Consider the following 17,840-nt stretch of genomic DNA (forward strand, 5'->3'; position numbering starts at 1 on the left):
GACAGTGTCCAAAGTCATCCCTAGGAACAGGATCCTCTGCGATGGGGTCAGCTGTGACTTCTGGATGTTGAGCATCCAGCCATGGGACTCCAGAGTCTGACGTGTCAGGTGGATGTTGTGCAGAAGGACTTCCTTGGACGGAGCCTTCAACAGGAGGTCGTCCAAGTAAGGGACAATGGTAACTCCTTGAGCCCTGAGTATCTCCATCATGACAGCCATCACTTTGGTAAACACCCGGGGCGCAGAGGAGAGGCCGAATGGGAGGGCTCGGAACTGCAGGTGACAGTTCTGGACAGCAAACCGCAGGTATGCCTGGTGAGGGGGCCAGATGGGGATATGCAGGTATGCATCTTTGATATCGATGGATACGAGAAACTCCCCTGGCTCCAGGCCTGCAATGACTGACTGCAGTGACTCCATCTTGAAGCGAGTGAACCGCAGGAAGGGGTTGAGCTGCTTTAGGTTCAAGATGGGCCTTACTGAGCCGTCCGGCTTGGGAACCAGAAAAAGGCTGGAATAGAATCCCTTTGCCTTTTCTGGTTCCGGGACCGGGATAACCACCCCTAGGTCCCTGAGCTTTTGAATGGCGGCCTGCAAGGCCCTGCCTTTCGCTTGTGAAGCTGGCAAACCTGTTGGAAAGAACCGTTGAGGAGGAGGCAACAAGAAATCTATCTTGTAGCCTACTGCTACCAGGTCCTTTACCCATGCGTCCTGGCATGATCTGGCCCAAACCTGATGGTAAAACAGCAGCCGGCCTCCCACCCTGTGATCTGGACAGGAGCTGGGAGAGTCATGCCGAGGGCTTTGAGGTAACCTTTGCATCCAGGATTGGAGCGCTGGCTGAACCTCTGCCTCTTCCTCGGAAGCCTCTGGAACTGGTAGCCGTTCCCCTAGACCTACCCCTGAATCTGGGGGTGGGCCGAAATGACCGAAAGGACTGCCCTCCAGTAGTAGGAAATGACCTACGTGGGGGAGGGGCTGCAGTAGGCAGGAACTGAGACTTACCCCCTGTAGCCTGTGAAATCATTCTGTCCAGCTCTGGGCCAAAGAGCGCCTCACCAGCAAAGGGTAATGCTTCCACCGCCTTCTTGGAGTCGGCGTCTGCATTCCACTGTCTCAACCAAAGAGTACGGCGAGCAGAAACTGAGAGGGCAGAGATACGAGCCGCAAGCATACAAACATCTGAAGAGGCTTCTACCAAGTAACCTGCAGCCTCGCGTATGTGTTCCACTAAGAGCAACATATCACTTGCTCCTGGGTCTAGAGAGGAGGCCACCTGGGATGCCCATACCTCCATGGCCCTATTGACCCAACAGCCCACTTGTGCTGGACGTTGTAAAAGACCAGCGGCTGAATAAATATTCTTCAGAGCACTCTCTAACTGCCTATCAGACACATCCTTAAGGGAAGAGGCTCCTGGAATGGGCAACACTGTCTTTTTGGACAAGCGTGATACCGAAGAATCAACAGCAGGTGGCGTTTCACATGACTTCCTAGCATCTTTAGGAAAAGGATAGGCAGTGAAAAATCTCTGAGACACCTGAAACTTTTTGTCTGGGTGTAACCAGGCTTTTTGCAAGTGCTCATCCAGCTCCTCTGAGGCTGGGAAATATGCAGACTGTCTCTGCTTTTTAGCAAACACTGAGGGACGCGCAGCAGGTCTCTCCTCCTCCGTGACATTGAGGGTTAACCGGACTGCTTGTATTAAGTCCTCTAAACCCTGAGAGGGGACATCAGTGTCCTGTATAAGCGGAGCATCAGGCTCAGCATCAGGCTCATGAAATTCACCCTCCTCTAGAGCTGGCATGTCATCATCTGTGTCATCTAACAGAGGGACATGAGGAAACATCCTATTAGCAGAAGCCAGTCTAGGGGGAGGGGGTGTAGAGTGGTCTGCATGCAATGCTCTAGACAGACCCTCCACAGCAGAGGTTAACTCTGCCTGCTGATCCCTGGCTGCATCCCTATCTTGTCTGGCCGAAGATAACTCAGAGGCTAGCTGAGAAATCACTGTAGACAACTGGGAAGCCCATACAGGCATATCCTGCCCCGACGTTGAAGGAGGGGGGGCTGGGGATGCAGCACATGAGGGGCATAAAATGGCGCCCTCCACGTGTGGGGTGAATTTATTGGTGCACTTCTTGCACTCAATCTTTTTACCAGCCATCATACACTCAGCAATCTTTCACAGAGAGGAAAGAAAGATGGAAATACCGGACAGGAGAGGAGGTATAGAAAAAAGGCAGAGTCTATGTCCCGCTGTGACTCACTGAACCAGGGTCACCGGCACTTCACAGACGCCTCGATGGAGCCGCGGATCACGCTGCTGCTTCAATGGCCGCCGCTCCTACAAAGAAGGAGGAAGCGGAAGTACCCAGCATGCCGCGCTCTCGCTCCTCAGTAATGGCGCTGTATTTAAAAAGTGCGCTGCCGCGGCTTTTTACGCTGAATCCCCCGCTAACGGGAGATCAGTGCTATACTCACCCCTGCCTTGGCTGTCGGGTGCGGCGTGCTGACTGGTCCTCGAGGCGCGCTGCAAGCAACGGCGACGGGACCTCAGGATCTGTGGATCCTGCAGCCAGGTACCGGAGGCAAGCTGCATGCAGCTGCGACCGGACCCGCCGACAGCGCCCTCGTCGCAGGCAGGTAGGGACAGGGAGCTACCTGCCTGTCCTCTTGCTGATTGAAGATCATTTATATAAAAAAATTAAAAAGCTCAGGAGTGAGTCTTGAACGCACCCAGCTCCCGCAGGGCACATGCTAAGACTGGCTAGGAGAGGAAGTAGAAGGGGAGGAGTTAGTCACTGTTAATTTATTCTAAAGTGCCCAAGCTCCCTGTGGTCGCCTTCTATTCCCCCACTGTAACTCTCCAGTGTCACCTAGTGGAGGAAAGAGAAATCTTGGAGGTATCAGTGGGAGGAGTCAATCAGTTGGAAGGAAAGGCAGCATGCATTAGTGGAGCAGAGGGTACAGCAAACAGGTCTGAATCAGGCCTATAGGGGAATGAGTTGTCGGAGCTGGTGAGAGGCATGGGGAGGGGTGGACCGGGAAAGGCGAGTTGGCTGGTTGCAGAGGGGTGGTCAATGAAATAAAGTGCAGGTCGCAGGGTGAGGGAGCACATCAATATGCTAAAGTGCAGCCCTGCTCCACACCACTCCAGTAATGGGCATGCACTTCCAGTTTAAATTCCAGCAAAGTGGGTGGGGGAAATAGGCGGATGGGGCTCCTAGAGAGGAGATATCAATGTATGGGGCCCCAAAGTTTCTGTTGCCAGCCCTGTACACTCCCCCACCCCCCTCAATATGAGGCCAGTGCTCCCATCCCACCTACACGGGCCCGCCAGTGCTCCCATCCCACCTACACGGGCCCGCCAGTGCTCCCATCCCACCTACACGGGCCCGCCAGTGCTACCATCCCACCTACACGGGCCCGCCAGTGCTACCATCCCACCTACACGGGCCCGCCAGTGCTCCCATCCCACCTTCACGGGCCCGCCAGTGCTGGCATCCCACCTTCACGGGCCCGCCAGTGCTCGCATCCCACCTACACGGGCCCGCCAGTGCTCGCATCCCACCTACACGGGCCCGCCAGTGCTCGCATCCCACCTACACGGGCCCGCCAGTGCTCGCATCCCACCTACACGGGCCCGCCAGTGCTCGCATCCCACCTACACGGGCCCGCCAGTGCTCGCATCCCACCTACACGGGCCCGCCAGTGCTCGCATCCCACCTACACGGGCCCGCCAGTGCTCGCATCCCACCTACACGGGCCCGCCAGTGCTCCCATCCCACCTACACGGGCCCGCCAGTGCTCCCATCCCACCTACACGGGCCCGCCAGTGCTCCCATCCCACCTACACGGGCCCGCCAGTGCTCGCATCCCACCTACACGGGCCCGCCAGTGCTCGCATCCCACCTACACGGGCCCGCCAGTGCTCGCATCCCACCTACACGGGCCCGCCAGTGCTCGCATCCCACCTACACGGGCCCGCCAGTGCTCGCATCCCACCTACACGGGCCCGCCAGTGCTCGCATCCCACCTACACGGGCCCTCCAGTGCTTGCATCCTACCTACACGGGCCCGCCAGTGCTTGCATCCCACCTACATGGGCCCGTCAGTGCTCACAACATAAATGCAAGATACCTCATTGAAAGATAAAAATATTCTGAAATACGGAAAAATCGGTTACCCACAATACTTCTGGTCCTGAGCATTTTGGATAAGGGACACTCAACTTGTACTTAACAATTTTGGAACTAAAGTGAAAGGAGTGACCTGTACGGAGAGTAAAGTTCTGGTTTGAGGAATGGACGATGATCTGAGCCTTTTCCTTGGTTATATCCCCTGTTTTCACCTTGAAAGAGACTGGTCCGATTTTCATTTCATGAACCCCGAGTGATGGGTTTGTGACAGTCCCACAGAAAGATGTAGAATAGGGACATTAAACGGAGAATTAAGGCAGCACTGTCACTGAAATGTTATTCCTCTAAAAATGCAGAAATGGGTCTATTTCATCAGGGACACCTAGTGGATGAAGGAGAAATCTATATATGTAGACACAGGTAATATTATTGAAAATTTTCTTTCATGCATTTGGTGGGCACTGGGACAGTGGGGTGTAATAATTGAAAAGTGGCGTGGTGACTCCTGCTGTCCAGTGTCTTGTGGTCAGGACAGTGAACAGGGGATGAGAGAGACTCCATAAGAAGATGCAAGTAAAGTCATAGATTGTGTATAGAGACTTTTACTTAATGCAGTTAACACATGCTGTGATCCTGCCATGCAACTGGGTATTAAATGTTTGGGTACTTGTGTATTTTGGCGGCGCCCGTCGTGGGCATCGTGTGCCTTAACTTTAAGACACAGGACGCGACGCGATGGACGCGATTTCTCCATAGGCTTCAATGTTAAAATATTTTTAACATTGAACCCGATGGAGAAATCGGGTCCATCGCGTCGCGTCGTGTGCCTTAAAGTTAAGGCACACGACGCGACCGACGCGACCGACACGATTTCTCCATAGGCTTCAATGTTAAAATATTTTTAACATTGAAATACTGTCGGTCGCGTCGGACTTGTGCCATTATAATGGCACAAGATCAAATGTAGTTGATAAAGTCCATCTAACATAGAAAACAATGGGAAATGGGCCAATATGGCCCAATTCTCATTGTATATGGCCCCGTCATGTCCAAATATAAATGCCCCCCATTGTCAGCGGCACCCCAGTATTGACGCCAACCCGAAGCGTGGCGAGCGTAGCGAGCCCGCGAGGGGCGGCGGTACGCGTCCTACGACCTTTTCATACCCCTACTATCCACGTCGGCGTGGAGTTGAGAATAGAATAGTGTGGCGAGCGCAGCGAGCCACCGAGCCCGAAGCGTGGCGAGCGCAGCGAGCCCCGCGAGGGGACGCGGATACCTTCACAGGTATCCGCGTCCCCACGCGGGCTTCACAGGTGTCCGCGTCCCCTCGCCACGCTTCGGGCTCGGTGGCTCGCTGCGCTCGCCACACTATTCTATTCTCAACTCCACGCCAACGTGGATAGTAGGGGTATGAAAAGGTCGGAGGACGCGCACCGCCGCCCCTCGCGGGCTCGCTGCGCTCGCCACGCTTCGGGTTGACGTCAATACTGGGGTGCCGCTCACAATGGGTGGGCAGTTATATTTGGACATGACGGGGACATATACAATGAAAAATTGGCCATATTGGCCCATTTCCCATTTTATTCCATGTAAAATGGACTTTATCAAGTCCATCTTATCTTGTGCCATTATAATGGCACAAGACCGACGCGACCGACACGATTTCAATGTTAAAATATTTTAACATTGAAGCCTATGGAGAAATCGCGTCCATCGCGTCGGTCGCGTCGTGTGCCATGTTAATGCACACGACGCGACGCGATGGACCCGATTTTTCACACACGATGGACGCGATCCTCATCGTGGGCGCCGCCAAAATACACAAGTACCAATGTTTGATTTAATACATACAAAGAGAATTACAGTAGCATGAGCAGTTGTTGCAATGAAGACTTCTATACGATTACACCTACTTGATCCTGTCCCGGATGGTTGTCTATTGCTTGCTGCAGTTGGATTAGTGAGGATTCCCAACTGGTTTGAAAAGGCCTGGTAACAAATGACAGAAAGTGGATTACACGGAGGAGAAAGGTGGCAGAAGAGGACCATGATTAGTAATATTATAACATCAATTTCCAGTCGTATTATTACTGTCTATGACATAGCTGCTTATCACTACAGATAGAGGAGGGGGGGGTCCTACTACTGAATGCCCTCTCCCCCACTCCACTACCCAGTGTTAAGCACCTGTTGCCCCTGACGTGTCCCGGAAAATAAAGAGGGGGGCGCGCCTAGTATAGACAGAGGGGGGCACACCTATCGCAGAGAGAGAGGGTGACTTCCTGCCAGAGGCTGCCCATTACCACCAGGCCTCACAACCCACACTACCACCAGAGGATGCCCATTACCTGCGAGAGGCTCCTAATTTCCGTCAGACCTCAACCTCACGGCCTACACAACCACCCGAGTGACTTCCTGCAAGAGGCTGCCCATTGCCACCAGGCCTCAGCCTCAAGGCCCACACTGCCACCAGGGTGACTTTCTGCCAGAGCCTGCTGGTTATGGGTGCCAGACGGGGTCCCGACAGTCATTTACCATGACTGTTAAAACACAGACAGATGGGTTCCCGATTGTTGAAACACAGACAGAAGGGTTCCCAACGGCCCCCGGCTATTCTCCCTCATCTCGTACAATGCTATCAGAATACCCTACAGACATGTCATGATACATACCGTGGAGTCTTCGATGTTCCGCTGAACAAGCGTGAGGATCAGCCCTTCTTTAGTGGTCACGGATTCTGCATTGCCACTGCTCGCTCTGACTTGTGGGCGATCTTTTTCTCCGGAGCCGGTAGGATGCTGGGGCCCCGCTGAGGACGCAGAGCTGCTTTGGTCTGTAAAAGTGGCTTTTGCCACTTCAGAGAAAATCTTAACGGTCTCCAAACTCATATCGACCAGATGTATCCTCTGCAAACTGCTCCGCTGTCCCTTGGTCTCCGCGTACTCCCTTATGGCTTCCATTATAGTTTCAACACAAGGTTTCAGAGGAAATCCAAAAACACCTGAGCTGACAGCAGGAATGGCAATTGAGCTGTGAGCGTTCTCTGCCGCCAGCTCTAAACTGCTTGCTATGGCTTTCTGCAGAAGTTGTTTACATCTAGTCGCTGCGCTTCGGTTCCAGCAGGGTCCGACCGCATGTATAACTTGCTTACAAGGAAGATTACCGGCATCTGTAATGACGGCATCACCTGCTGACAGCGCACCCTCCTTCCTGACAATGCGGTCACAATCGTCTTGGAGTTTGGGTCCAGCTGCTTTCAGTATGGCCAGTGCTAGACCCCCAGTGTGCTTTAAGTCCTGGTTGGCTGCATAAATGATCACATCTACAATGTGGTGGCACAGATTGTCTTGAAATACCGAGATGGTCATACCATGTGGCAGTTTTACTTGGAAGTGGTGGTCACCCAGTGGCTCGGGGCCTCCACCCATCTCTAGAGAAATCACACAATTGAAATGGGTCTTTGCTGTAGTCGCGTGCATCTCTTTGTTTTCCATGCAGAATTTATTGGCCCCCGGTTTAACTATGCGCAGCGTGCCCTCATGGAGCGAGGACAGAATGTTACGGATGAGTGATGCTGCTGCTTCAACCTGCGTCCTGGGACCAGACAGGGACACCTTGTTCACATCCGTCACCACTTTTATACTATTCTTAAGCGTTTCCCAAATCTGTTTTTTTTCCACCAGCAGGAACTGCATCGTTGCAGTGGAGCGGACTGGAATATTTACTTCTATCGGACAGTTTGTCTCCAGAAAATCATGGATGTCTTGGTAACTCTTTTGTACAGGTGTGGAGAGACCAGTGATGACCACGTCACCCTCCGCTCCGGTAGGGAACTCCTGTATTAGGACTGTGCACCTCTCTGCATTATGGGACTCTGACAGATGCATAGAGAGGCTCCTCCACTCTGGAATTTGTAGGATGTTCTGGTCATCAACTGGAACTTGTCTACAAATTATTTCTTGTCGAATTTGTATTTCGGCATCTACCAAATCTTTTGTGGTGTGACCAATGAGTTTAACAGCGTCGTCTTCGATTTCGATCAGAGCATTAATATTGTGAAGGAGTAGACCAGACAGTTCTTCATTATCAGCGAACATCAGGAACTGGAAGATGTGAGGGTTCAACTCAATGGTTTTCGATTTCAGTTGCTGCTTAGTATCGAGTATTTCACATTTGGCGAGGAGAACCTCCTCTCGGAGTCCAGTCAGCTTTAGGTATCCTGCCGATGTGTCATAATCCATCTTCAGCTCTGGAGTATCCTCCAGAATCTTTTTATCTAGACCACTCTTATGTATAACCTGATAAAGGGCCGGGGACATGGCTACAGTCATGGAGATGCTTTGTTTCTTTCTTGGAATATTTACTTCTATCGGACAGTTTCTTTTAAGAAAATCATGGATGTCTTGGTAACTCTTTTGTACAGGTGTGGAGAGACCAGAGATGACCACGTCACCCTCCGCTCCGGTAGGGAACTCCTGTATTAGGACTGTGTACCTCTCGGCATTATGGGACTCTGACAGATGTATAGAGAGGCTCCTCCACTCTGGAATTTGTAGGATGTTCTTGTCATCAACTGGAACTTGTCTACAAATTATTTCTTGCCGAATTTGTTTTTCGGCCTCTACTAATTCTTTTGTGGTGTGACCAACGAGTTTAACAGCGTCGTATTCGATTTCGACCAGAGCGTTAATATTGTGACGTACAAAGAGTAGACTAGACAGTTCTTCATTATCAGCGAACATCAGGAACTGGAAGATGTGAGGGTTCATCTCAATGGTTTTCGATTTCAATTGCTGCTTAGTACCGAGTATTTCACATTTGGCGAGGAGAACCTCATCTCGGAGTCCAGTCAGCTTTAGGTTCCCTGCCGATGTGTCATATTCCATCTTCAGCTCTGGAGTATCCTCCAGAATCTTCTTATCTAGACCACTCTTATGTATAACCTGATAAAGGGCTGGGGACATGGCTACAGTCATGGAGATGCTTTGTTTCTTTCTTGGAATATTTACTTCTATCGGACAGTTTCTTTTAAGAAAATCATGGATGTCTTGGTAACTCTTTTGTACAGGTGTGGAGAGACCTGAGATGACCACGTCACCCTCCGCTCCGGTAGGGAACTCCTGTATTAGGACTGTGTACCTCTCGGCATTATGGGACTCTGACAGATGTATAGAGAGGCTCCTCCACTCTGGAATTTGTAGGATGTTCTTGTCATCAACTGGAACTTGTCTACAAATTATTTCTTGCCGAATTTGTTTTTCGGCCTCTACTAATTCTTTTGTGGTGTGACCAACGAGTTTAACAGCGTCGTATTCGATTTCGACCAGAGCGTTAATATTGTGACGTACAAAGAGTAGACTAGACAGTTCTTCATTATCAGCGAACATCAGGAACTGGAAGATGTGAGGGTTCATCTCAATGGTTTTTGATTTCAATTGCTGCTTAGTACCGAGTATTTCACATTTGGCTAGGAGAACCTCATCTCGGAGTCCAGTCAGCTTTAGGTTCCCTGCCGATGTGTCATATTCCATCTTCAGCTCTGGAGTATCCTCCAGAATCTTCTTATCTAGACCACTCTTATGTATAACCTGATAAAGGGCTGGGGACATGGCTACAGTCATGGAGATGCTCTGTTTCTTTCTTTCGACTTCTCTTGTAGTCTCTTCCACCAGTTTTCTGAATGTTGGCTCGATCTTAATAACATCCTTCAAAGTGCCGGCCAGGAAGACCTTCTCCTCAGCAGAGTCTTGTTTGATCAACACTCCTTCATAGGTGGAGCTGGAGACCTGTTCTCTGATGGCTTCCCAGACTGAGAAATTCACTTTACATTCTATGACTTTGTACTTGGAGATAATAAGCGAGAACTCGGCCGAGACCTCCTCATTCCAAGTCCGAACGACTTTGGCCATGGTCCGGAGATGGGTGGCCAGGGTGCTGGAGATCCCAAGCTTCACGACGGGGTTGGTGCAGTTTCTATCTGGCCACATGATCTGACAGGTTTTATTTGCCATGAGGATGTCAATTTCGTCTTTTAGCTGTTTATTATTCAACATATATTCCAGGATGTATGGGCTAATATGGAACTCTAGTGGCTTGGGTATTTTTACACAAGGTGGGGTGTTTCCGTATAGATATAGGTCTAGCACCGGGTAGTATGGATACACAGATACTGGGGTATTATCCAGCACATGCCTCGTCTTCAAGACTGTCTTTGCAACTAGAAAAGAGAAACGCATGAAGATACTTCAGAGAGCATATGAGGTTGCATACATATTAGAATGACGGCCAACTGGCGCAATGGGCGGGGGGAAGAATGGCCGTACACACTGAGTAATACAATGAACAACATCTGGTACCATCCTCTATGTAACTGCTCACAATAAGACGATATTGTATACAACCTGCGGGAAAAATTAATTGACCGTACACAGTCTAGGGTAGGGGGTTCTCAAGACCCCACACAGCTCACGTTTTCCAGGTCACCCAGCAGGTGCACTCATTACTCATTGAAACATTTTAAAAGATCCACAGGTGGAGCCTATTATTTCACTTGTGATTCTCTGAGGAGACCTGCAAAACATGCTCCGGGTGTGGGGTCATGAGGACCGAGTTTGAGAACTTGTGCTGTATGGGGTAAATTTACTAAGATGAGAGTTCTATTGAAGATGAGACATTGTACATAGCAACCAATCAGATCCTACGTATTTATTGAGCACCTTCTAGAAGATAATAGAATCTGATTGAGCAGAGGGTGTACCTTAGACTCCGAAAATTAACAGTCCAGCGGCTGAGACGTTCTGCGGACACATTAAGTTACTGCCGCTCATTGCTGTATCATTGCACCCGCCCTGGATTTCTTGCCTTCATCCTGACCCCCGACGTACCTTTTGCACTACGAAATGTAATCAGCGCGGCCCCTTCCTCCGGTAACATAAACGTTTCCTGAACTCCTCCGCCTCCATGTTTGGAACTCTCAAAGTAAATGGCCAGGTGGTCCCTGGAAACGTTCCGCGACAAATTTTCAACCCTAATACTTGTGGTTTCTTCCAGAGGTCTCGCTAGCAGCTTGTGTTGGGTGACTCTGAGGCTGGTGGAGAACTTTCTCATAAAACCCGGGATGTCTGCGGAAGAACCACGGTACGGCGTTACGTGACATTGGCACCATAGTGTCATAATACTGGGCATAAATCCATCACATCGCATGTTGGGGGAAATTTACTAAGATGGGAGTTTTATTCCACATGAGATGTTGCTATGGGCAATCAATCCGATCTGTTATCCTCTAGAAAATGCTAAATAAATAAGTAAATCTGATTGGTTACCCATAGCAACATCCCATGTGAAATATAACTGCCATCTTAGTAAATTGACCTCGTTATAGGCTGTCGGTTGCTGCACTGAGGGTTGAGCGCTTAGGAGGGTGTGCTATATTTTGTCAACATTCATCATCACTGACCACTTCAACATTCACCGTGTCGGCAAAATGTCCCTGGTGAACACACAAATTCACCAGCAATAAAAAAAAGTTATATAAAAGTATGCATATGTTTTATAATAAATGTACAGATGTATTTAAACATCAAAATTGATAAGTATAATAAAAATGTAAATAAAAATAAATAAATAGAAGAAACAAACAATGGCTCGTCTAGGGGTATATTCAATTGATGCCGGATCCATTCCAAAATCCTTATCCCGGAATGGATCCGGCACCCATTATTCAATGCAGTGGCCAAATCCTGATGTCTGATTTGGCTGCTGGTTGATGCTCACCCGCCTGGCGCGGGGACCGGGTGAGCGCGGTGGCGGGAAGCAGCAGGAGCTGGGACGGAGACTGGACGGGGCAGCTCACCCGGCCCGGCGGCGAGTGCGGCGGGTGGGTAAGGGAGCCGGAGGGAGGGTGCGGGCTGCGAATTGTAAACTGCTGCTGCTCACCCAGCGCCATCCTCCGTGCCTCAATCCGCCATCTTTTCATGTCTGATTGAGATTGCTGGAAACATGGACAAAACCTTTCAGTTTGGGTTGTGTGTCCGTCAAAAGCAGGTGGATTAGCGGCTATTCTATCAATCTATCTAGTTTTCGGCAGGTCGGAACATTTCGTGAATAGAGGCCATGCGCATGCATACAGCATCTGTTCACATAGACCAGAGAGATTGGGGGAGGCTCAGGACCTCTGTAGGTGCCGGGCATGCTCCCGGCAGCGACGTCAGTGGGCGTTCCCTCTGCGCCCTTCTGTGATCCTGGATGAATGCGCAGTGTATTGATAATCATCAGCCGCACAAATTGGCAGCTGTGCGGTCAGCACTGAATTACCCTCATGATGCAGAGTTTCTACTCACCGATGTCACACGTGAAGGTGATAGCGGCGGAGTGGATCTCAGGAATCATCTCCACATAGAAGTCACTGCCCGCGTTCTTCTCACTGATATTCTCCACCAACAGGTTCAACATCTCAGGTAAGCAGCCGTCCCGGACGTTCTCGATCAGAAACACGGTGGATGGTGGGTTCTCCGTCTCGTCATCGTCTTGTGTGCCTGTATCAATGGACATTATATATATATATATATATATATATCTCTATATGGGGCACAAGCTCTGCAGTACCCACCCCAGCCTGGGCAGACGCTCAGTTCTCTGCATGACTACAGGGCGCACAGCAAGTGTGGCGGAGACCCTGACCTGCCAGAACAGTAGCCAATCAGCGTTCTCAGTCCATGCACATCTGCGACCCTCCACCAACCCTTATATAAAGCTATAAACACATGATTGACACTTCTTACCTGCCCCCGTGCTGGCTCCTGAGGATGAAACCTAAAAGAAGATGACAGTTATGAGCATTGATGCTGTATCTGCAATTGCTCTAGTTCTGTTACAACTACAATGTGACCATTAGGACCCGACCAGCCTAGTGGAGAGAGATAAAGGGCCTGATTCGGCCTTGTTTGCCAGGCTAGCGAACAGGTAAACATCACCCTGATACTTTATCTCTTTCTATCACCTCTCCAAGGCCTAGTACATCTGCCCCATAGTGTGCTGAAAGAGAATTAATGGAACAGTCCAGAATTCAATATTGCAAATAAAGTTTCTTTTTTTAAATCAATGGGAATTCCTAACTACTAAAATTCAGATCTAATTCCAATACTAAAAGAAGTTTGTGCAAATCAGGATCCAGATAATTGCCATAGTTTATATACAATAAATACATTTGAAAGGCATGTCGCCATGATGTTGACATGGTATGATGGAGACTTTGTTGGAATGTCAACATTAAAAAAGTCGGTATCAGCAGAATGTTGCCAGGTTGACGTGAAAGGTCAACATTCTGCAAGGACTGCTGGGTTAGGCTACTGGAGGTGTTTGTTAGGGTAAAGGCCCCCATACACTACTCGATTTGGCCCCGATTTCACCAGATTCTGGAGGATTTGGCCGAGAAATCGGATTAAATTGGCCAAATCGCGTAGGGTATGACATCTGGTCTGATCGATGCGCAGTCCCGTGTGCATAGTATCAGATCCAGATGTCGGACGGTCTGCACATAAGATTAATCATGTACAGCCATCTGGGGGAGCATCAGGAGCAGGCTGGCAGTGGGGACCTGTCCGGGGAGCGGCAGGAGCAGGGAGTGGTCCGGGGAGCGGCACGAGATGTAGTGGCAGGCAGGGAGAAGGGATCGCGGCGCAGATGCTGAGCACTGAGCAGAGACCGGGGCGCGGCGGGAGAATAGAAATAAATCCTATTCAAAAGACTGGGCGGCCGCTGATTGGCTGGGAACTCAGCCAATCAGCGGCCACCCGGTCTTTTGAATAGGATGGTTTCTATTCTCCCGCTGCTCTGCGGTCCCCACGGCGAGCGGGAGAATAGAAACCATTCTATTCAAAAGACCGGGCGGCCGCTGATTGGCTGAGTTCCCAGCCAATCAGCGGCCGCCCAGTCTTTTGAATAGGATTTGTTTCTATTCTCCCGCCTCGCCCCCGGTCTCTGCCCAGCATCTGCGCCGCGGTCCCCGGACCAGTCCCCACTCCCAGCCTGCTCCTGCCGCTCCCCCCCGGATTTTTACATGTGATAATTCGTATCCGATTATCAAGTGCCAAATTTTATCAAGCTCCCCCCGGGGAGCTGCCCGGGAAGCTCAGGGGAAATCGGGGCTGACTTGTCCTTAGGACAAGTCGCCCTAGTGTATGGGGGCCTTTAGGTTGTGGGAGGGAAGGGTTTCTCTGGGGCGGGTTAGGCTGTGAAAAAGGAAGGTTAAATTAAAGGGGGGGGGGTTAGGATTAGGCTGAAGGAGAGTCAAGGTTAGGCTGCGGTAGAGGAACATTAGTAATTAGGGTAGTGACACAGGTAGGCTGCTCATGGTTTGGCGCCCCCTACAGGGCATTTTCTGAAAATACAAAGTCTCATGGGAAAAAACAAACGAAAATGTACAATTTGCAGGGGGCAAGCCACATAACACATAACACTATTTGTGATAATCAGACAACAAAGAAATGGCCTCAGCACAGGGGTGAGGAAACCAGCAGCGAATGGACTAAAAGACATCTCATGCACCCAAAGCCCAAAATGTTAGTTGAGGACGCCTTAACGCCCAGCGCGGAGTATATACTCACAGTGTGAGATTCTGGGGTGCTTGAGTCCTTACTCTCTTCTGGAGTCCCGGAGTCTGGCAGGGAGACATCCAGCTTTATCTTCTTCCCATTCGGCAGCTCCATCTCATGGGAATCTTTCTGAAGAACGCGATCCCGGACTGCAGGGAAACACACAGGAAATATTCCCTGTTAGGGCAGTTCCCCAATTTCAGGAGCAACTTTCACCTGTTACCTGCTGTCAGCCTCCGGACACCACCGGTGCTCAGCCTGTTACCTGTCGTCAACCCCCTGACACCACCGGTGCTCAGCCTGTTACCTGTCGTCACCCCCCTGACACCACCAGTGCTCAGCCTGTTACCTGCTGTCAGCCTCCGTACACCACCGGTGCTCATCCTGTTACCTGTCATTACCCCCTTACACCACCAGTGCCCAGCCTGTTACCTGACACCATCGGTGCTCAGCCTGTTACCTGCCGTCACCCCCCTGACACCACCGGTGCTCAGCCTGTTACGTTTTGTCACCACCCCTGACACCACCAGTGATGCTCAGCCTGTTACCTGCCGTCACCCCCCTGACACCACCTGTGCTCAGCCTGTTACCTGCTGTCACCCCCCTGACAACACCGGTGGTGCTCATCCTGCTACCTGCTGTCACCCCCCTGACACCACCAGTGCTCAGCCTGTTACCTGTCGTCACTCCCCTGACACCACCGGTGCTCAGCCTGCTACCTCCCGTCACCCCCCTGACACCACCGATGCTCAGCCTGTTACCTGCTGTCACCCCCCTGACACCACCAGTGCTCAGCCTGTTACCTGTCGTCACCCACCTGACACCACCGGTGCTCAGCCTGCTACCTGCCGTCACCCCCCTGACACCCTGTTACCTGTTGTCACCCCCCTGACACCACCAGTGCTCAGCCTGTTACCTGCTGTCACCCCCCTGACACCACCAGTGCTCAGCCTGTTACCTGCTGTCAGCCTCCGGACACCACCGGTGCTCATCCTGTTACCTGTCATTACCCTCTTACACCACCAGTGCCCAGCCTGTTACCTGACACCATCGGTGCTCAGCCTGTTACCTGCCGTCACCCCCCTGACACCACCGGTGCTCAGCCTGTTACCTGCCGTCACCCCCCTGACACCACCGGTGATGCTCAGCCTGTTACCTGCTGTCACCCCCCTGACACCACCTGTGCTCAGCCTGTTACCTGCCGTCACCCCCCTGACACCACCTGTGCTCAGCCTGTTACCTGCTGTCACCCCCCTGACACCACCAGTGCTCAGCCTGTTACCTGCTGTCACCCCCCTGACAACACCGGTGGTGCTCATCCTGTTACCTGCTGTCACCCCCCAGACACCACCAGTGCTCAGCCTGTTACCTGCTGTCACCCCCCTGACACCACCAGTGCTCAGCCTGTTACCTGTCGTCACCCCCCTGACACCACCGGTGCTCAGCCTGTTACCTGCTGTCACCCCCCAGACACCACCAGTGCTCAGCCTGTTACCTGCTGTCACCCCCCTGACACCACCAGTGCTCAGCCTGTTACCTGCTGTCACCCCCCTGACACCACCAGTGCTCAGCCTGTTACCTGTCGTCACCCCCCTGACACCACCGGTGCTCAGCCTGCTACCTCCCGTCAACCCCCCTGACACCCTGTTACCTGCTGTCACCCCCCTGACACCACCAGTGCTCAGCCTGTTACCTGTCGTCACCCCCCATGACACCACCGGTGCTCAGCCTGTTACCTGCTGTCACCCCCCACACACCACCAGTGCTCAGCCTGTTACCTGTTGTCACCCCCCTGACACCACCAGTGCTCAACCTGTTACCTGTCGTCACCCCCCATGACACCACCGGTGCTCAGCCTGTTACCTGCTGTCACCCCCCAGACACCACCAGTGCTCAGCCTGTTACCTGCTGTCACCCCCCTGACACCACCAGTGCTCAGCCTGTTACCTGTCGTCACCCCCCTGACACCACCAGTGCTCAGCCTGCTACCTCCCGTCACCCCCCTGACACCCTGTTACCTGCTGTCACCCCCCTGACACCACCAGTGCTCAGCCTGTTACCTGTCGTCACCCCCCATGACACCACCGGTGCTCAGCCTGTTACCTGCTGTCACCCCCCACACACCACCAGTGCTCAGCCTGTTACCTGTTGTCACCCACCTGACACCACCGGTGCTCAGCCTGCTACCTGCCGTCACCCCCTGACACCCTGTTACCTGTTGTCACCCCCCCCCCTGACACCACCAGTGCTCAGCCTGTTACGTGTTGTCACCCCCCCCCCCCCCCCACCACCACCACCACTGTGCTCAGTCTGTTACCTGCTCAGCGCCCCCAACACTCACTACCAGTCCTATCCTTTCCAAGACCCAGGCAGCAGCACTCTCCATTCCCCACCAGTCCCCCATCCCCGGGCAGCACTCCCCCGTCCCCACAGTCTTCCCCCCTAGTAGTCTCCCCCCAGTCCCGGGCAGCACTCCCTCATCCCCCCAGCCCCGGGCAGCACTCCCCCGTCCCCACAGTCCCGGGTAGCACTCCCCGTCCCCCCAGTCCCGGGCAGCACCCCCGCGTCCCCACAGTCCCGGGCAGCACTCCCCCGTCCCCCCAGCCAGCACTCACCCTGCTCCTCCCTGAAGTGGACGAGCACGTAGCCCCGGATGGTTTTCGGCTCCCGGATCTCACACTCTCCCCCCTGAGACTTCTTCTTACTCCCGAAGTACAGGAGAAGTTTGTTCCGCAGCTGTCTCAGACTGTCGGGTCCCTCGTCGCACCGGAGGGCCACAGGGAAGCGGCACTCAGCGTCCCCCATGCTGAGGGCCGGAGTGTGAGTTACCCATACAGACTTACACAGGGACACTCAGGGCGGCGGCGGCTGCCCGGAACAACACACTGACACTTTCTGTTTCGTTTCTCAAGTCTCTCTCGAGTCTCGACCCTCCCAGTCCCGACTCACAGGAAAGTCCCAGCTGTGACCTCCCCTCACCCACAGCCAGTGTTGCCAACTCTGAAACCTAAAACAAGCAACTGAGGACCAAAAAACAAGCCCAAACTAATCCTAAAAAGCCCCAAAACAAGCCCAACTTACATTTGATTATAGATAGATATTT

General features: G+C 52.1%; 1 protein-coding gene across 5 annotated transcripts in view; it reads right to left on the bottom strand.

The window, feature by feature from the left end:
• PARP14 (poly(ADP-ribose) polymerase family member 14) overlaps positions 1-17,631 on the bottom strand; it is a 90,251-nt gene extending 72,620 nt beyond the window's left edge. For 4 of the 5 annotated variants that reach the window (XM_083154314.1, XM_083154315.1, XM_083154313.1 and 1 more), the window contains exons 1-7: positions 17,353-17,631; positions 14,750-14,886; positions 12,926-12,956; positions 12,485-12,679; positions 11,030-11,266; positions 6,818-10,362; positions 6,059-6,134 (exon numbers count right to left, since the gene is read on the bottom strand). In XM_083154314.1, the coding sequence (XP_083010440.1) occupies positions 6,059-6,134; positions 6,818-10,362; positions 11,030-11,266; positions 12,485-12,679; positions 12,926-12,956; positions 14,750-14,886; positions 17,353-17,542 (4,411 nt within the window). In that variant the 5' untranslated portion in view covers positions 17,543-17,631. The remainder of the gene's footprint in view (positions 1-6,058; positions 6,135-6,817; positions 10,363-11,029; positions 11,267-12,484; positions 12,680-12,925; positions 12,957-14,749; positions 14,887-17,352) is intronic. The other variant, XM_083154317.1, reaches the window with a different exon arrangement.
• Positions 17,632-17,840: the final 209 nt, after the last annotated feature.

Source organism: Crinia signifera, chromosome 7, assembly GCF_055691185.1.
Source record: "Crinia signifera chromosome 7, ASM5569118v1, whole genome shotgun sequence".
NCBI lineage: Eukaryota > Metazoa > Chordata > Amphibia > Anura > Myobatrachidae > Crinia > Crinia signifera.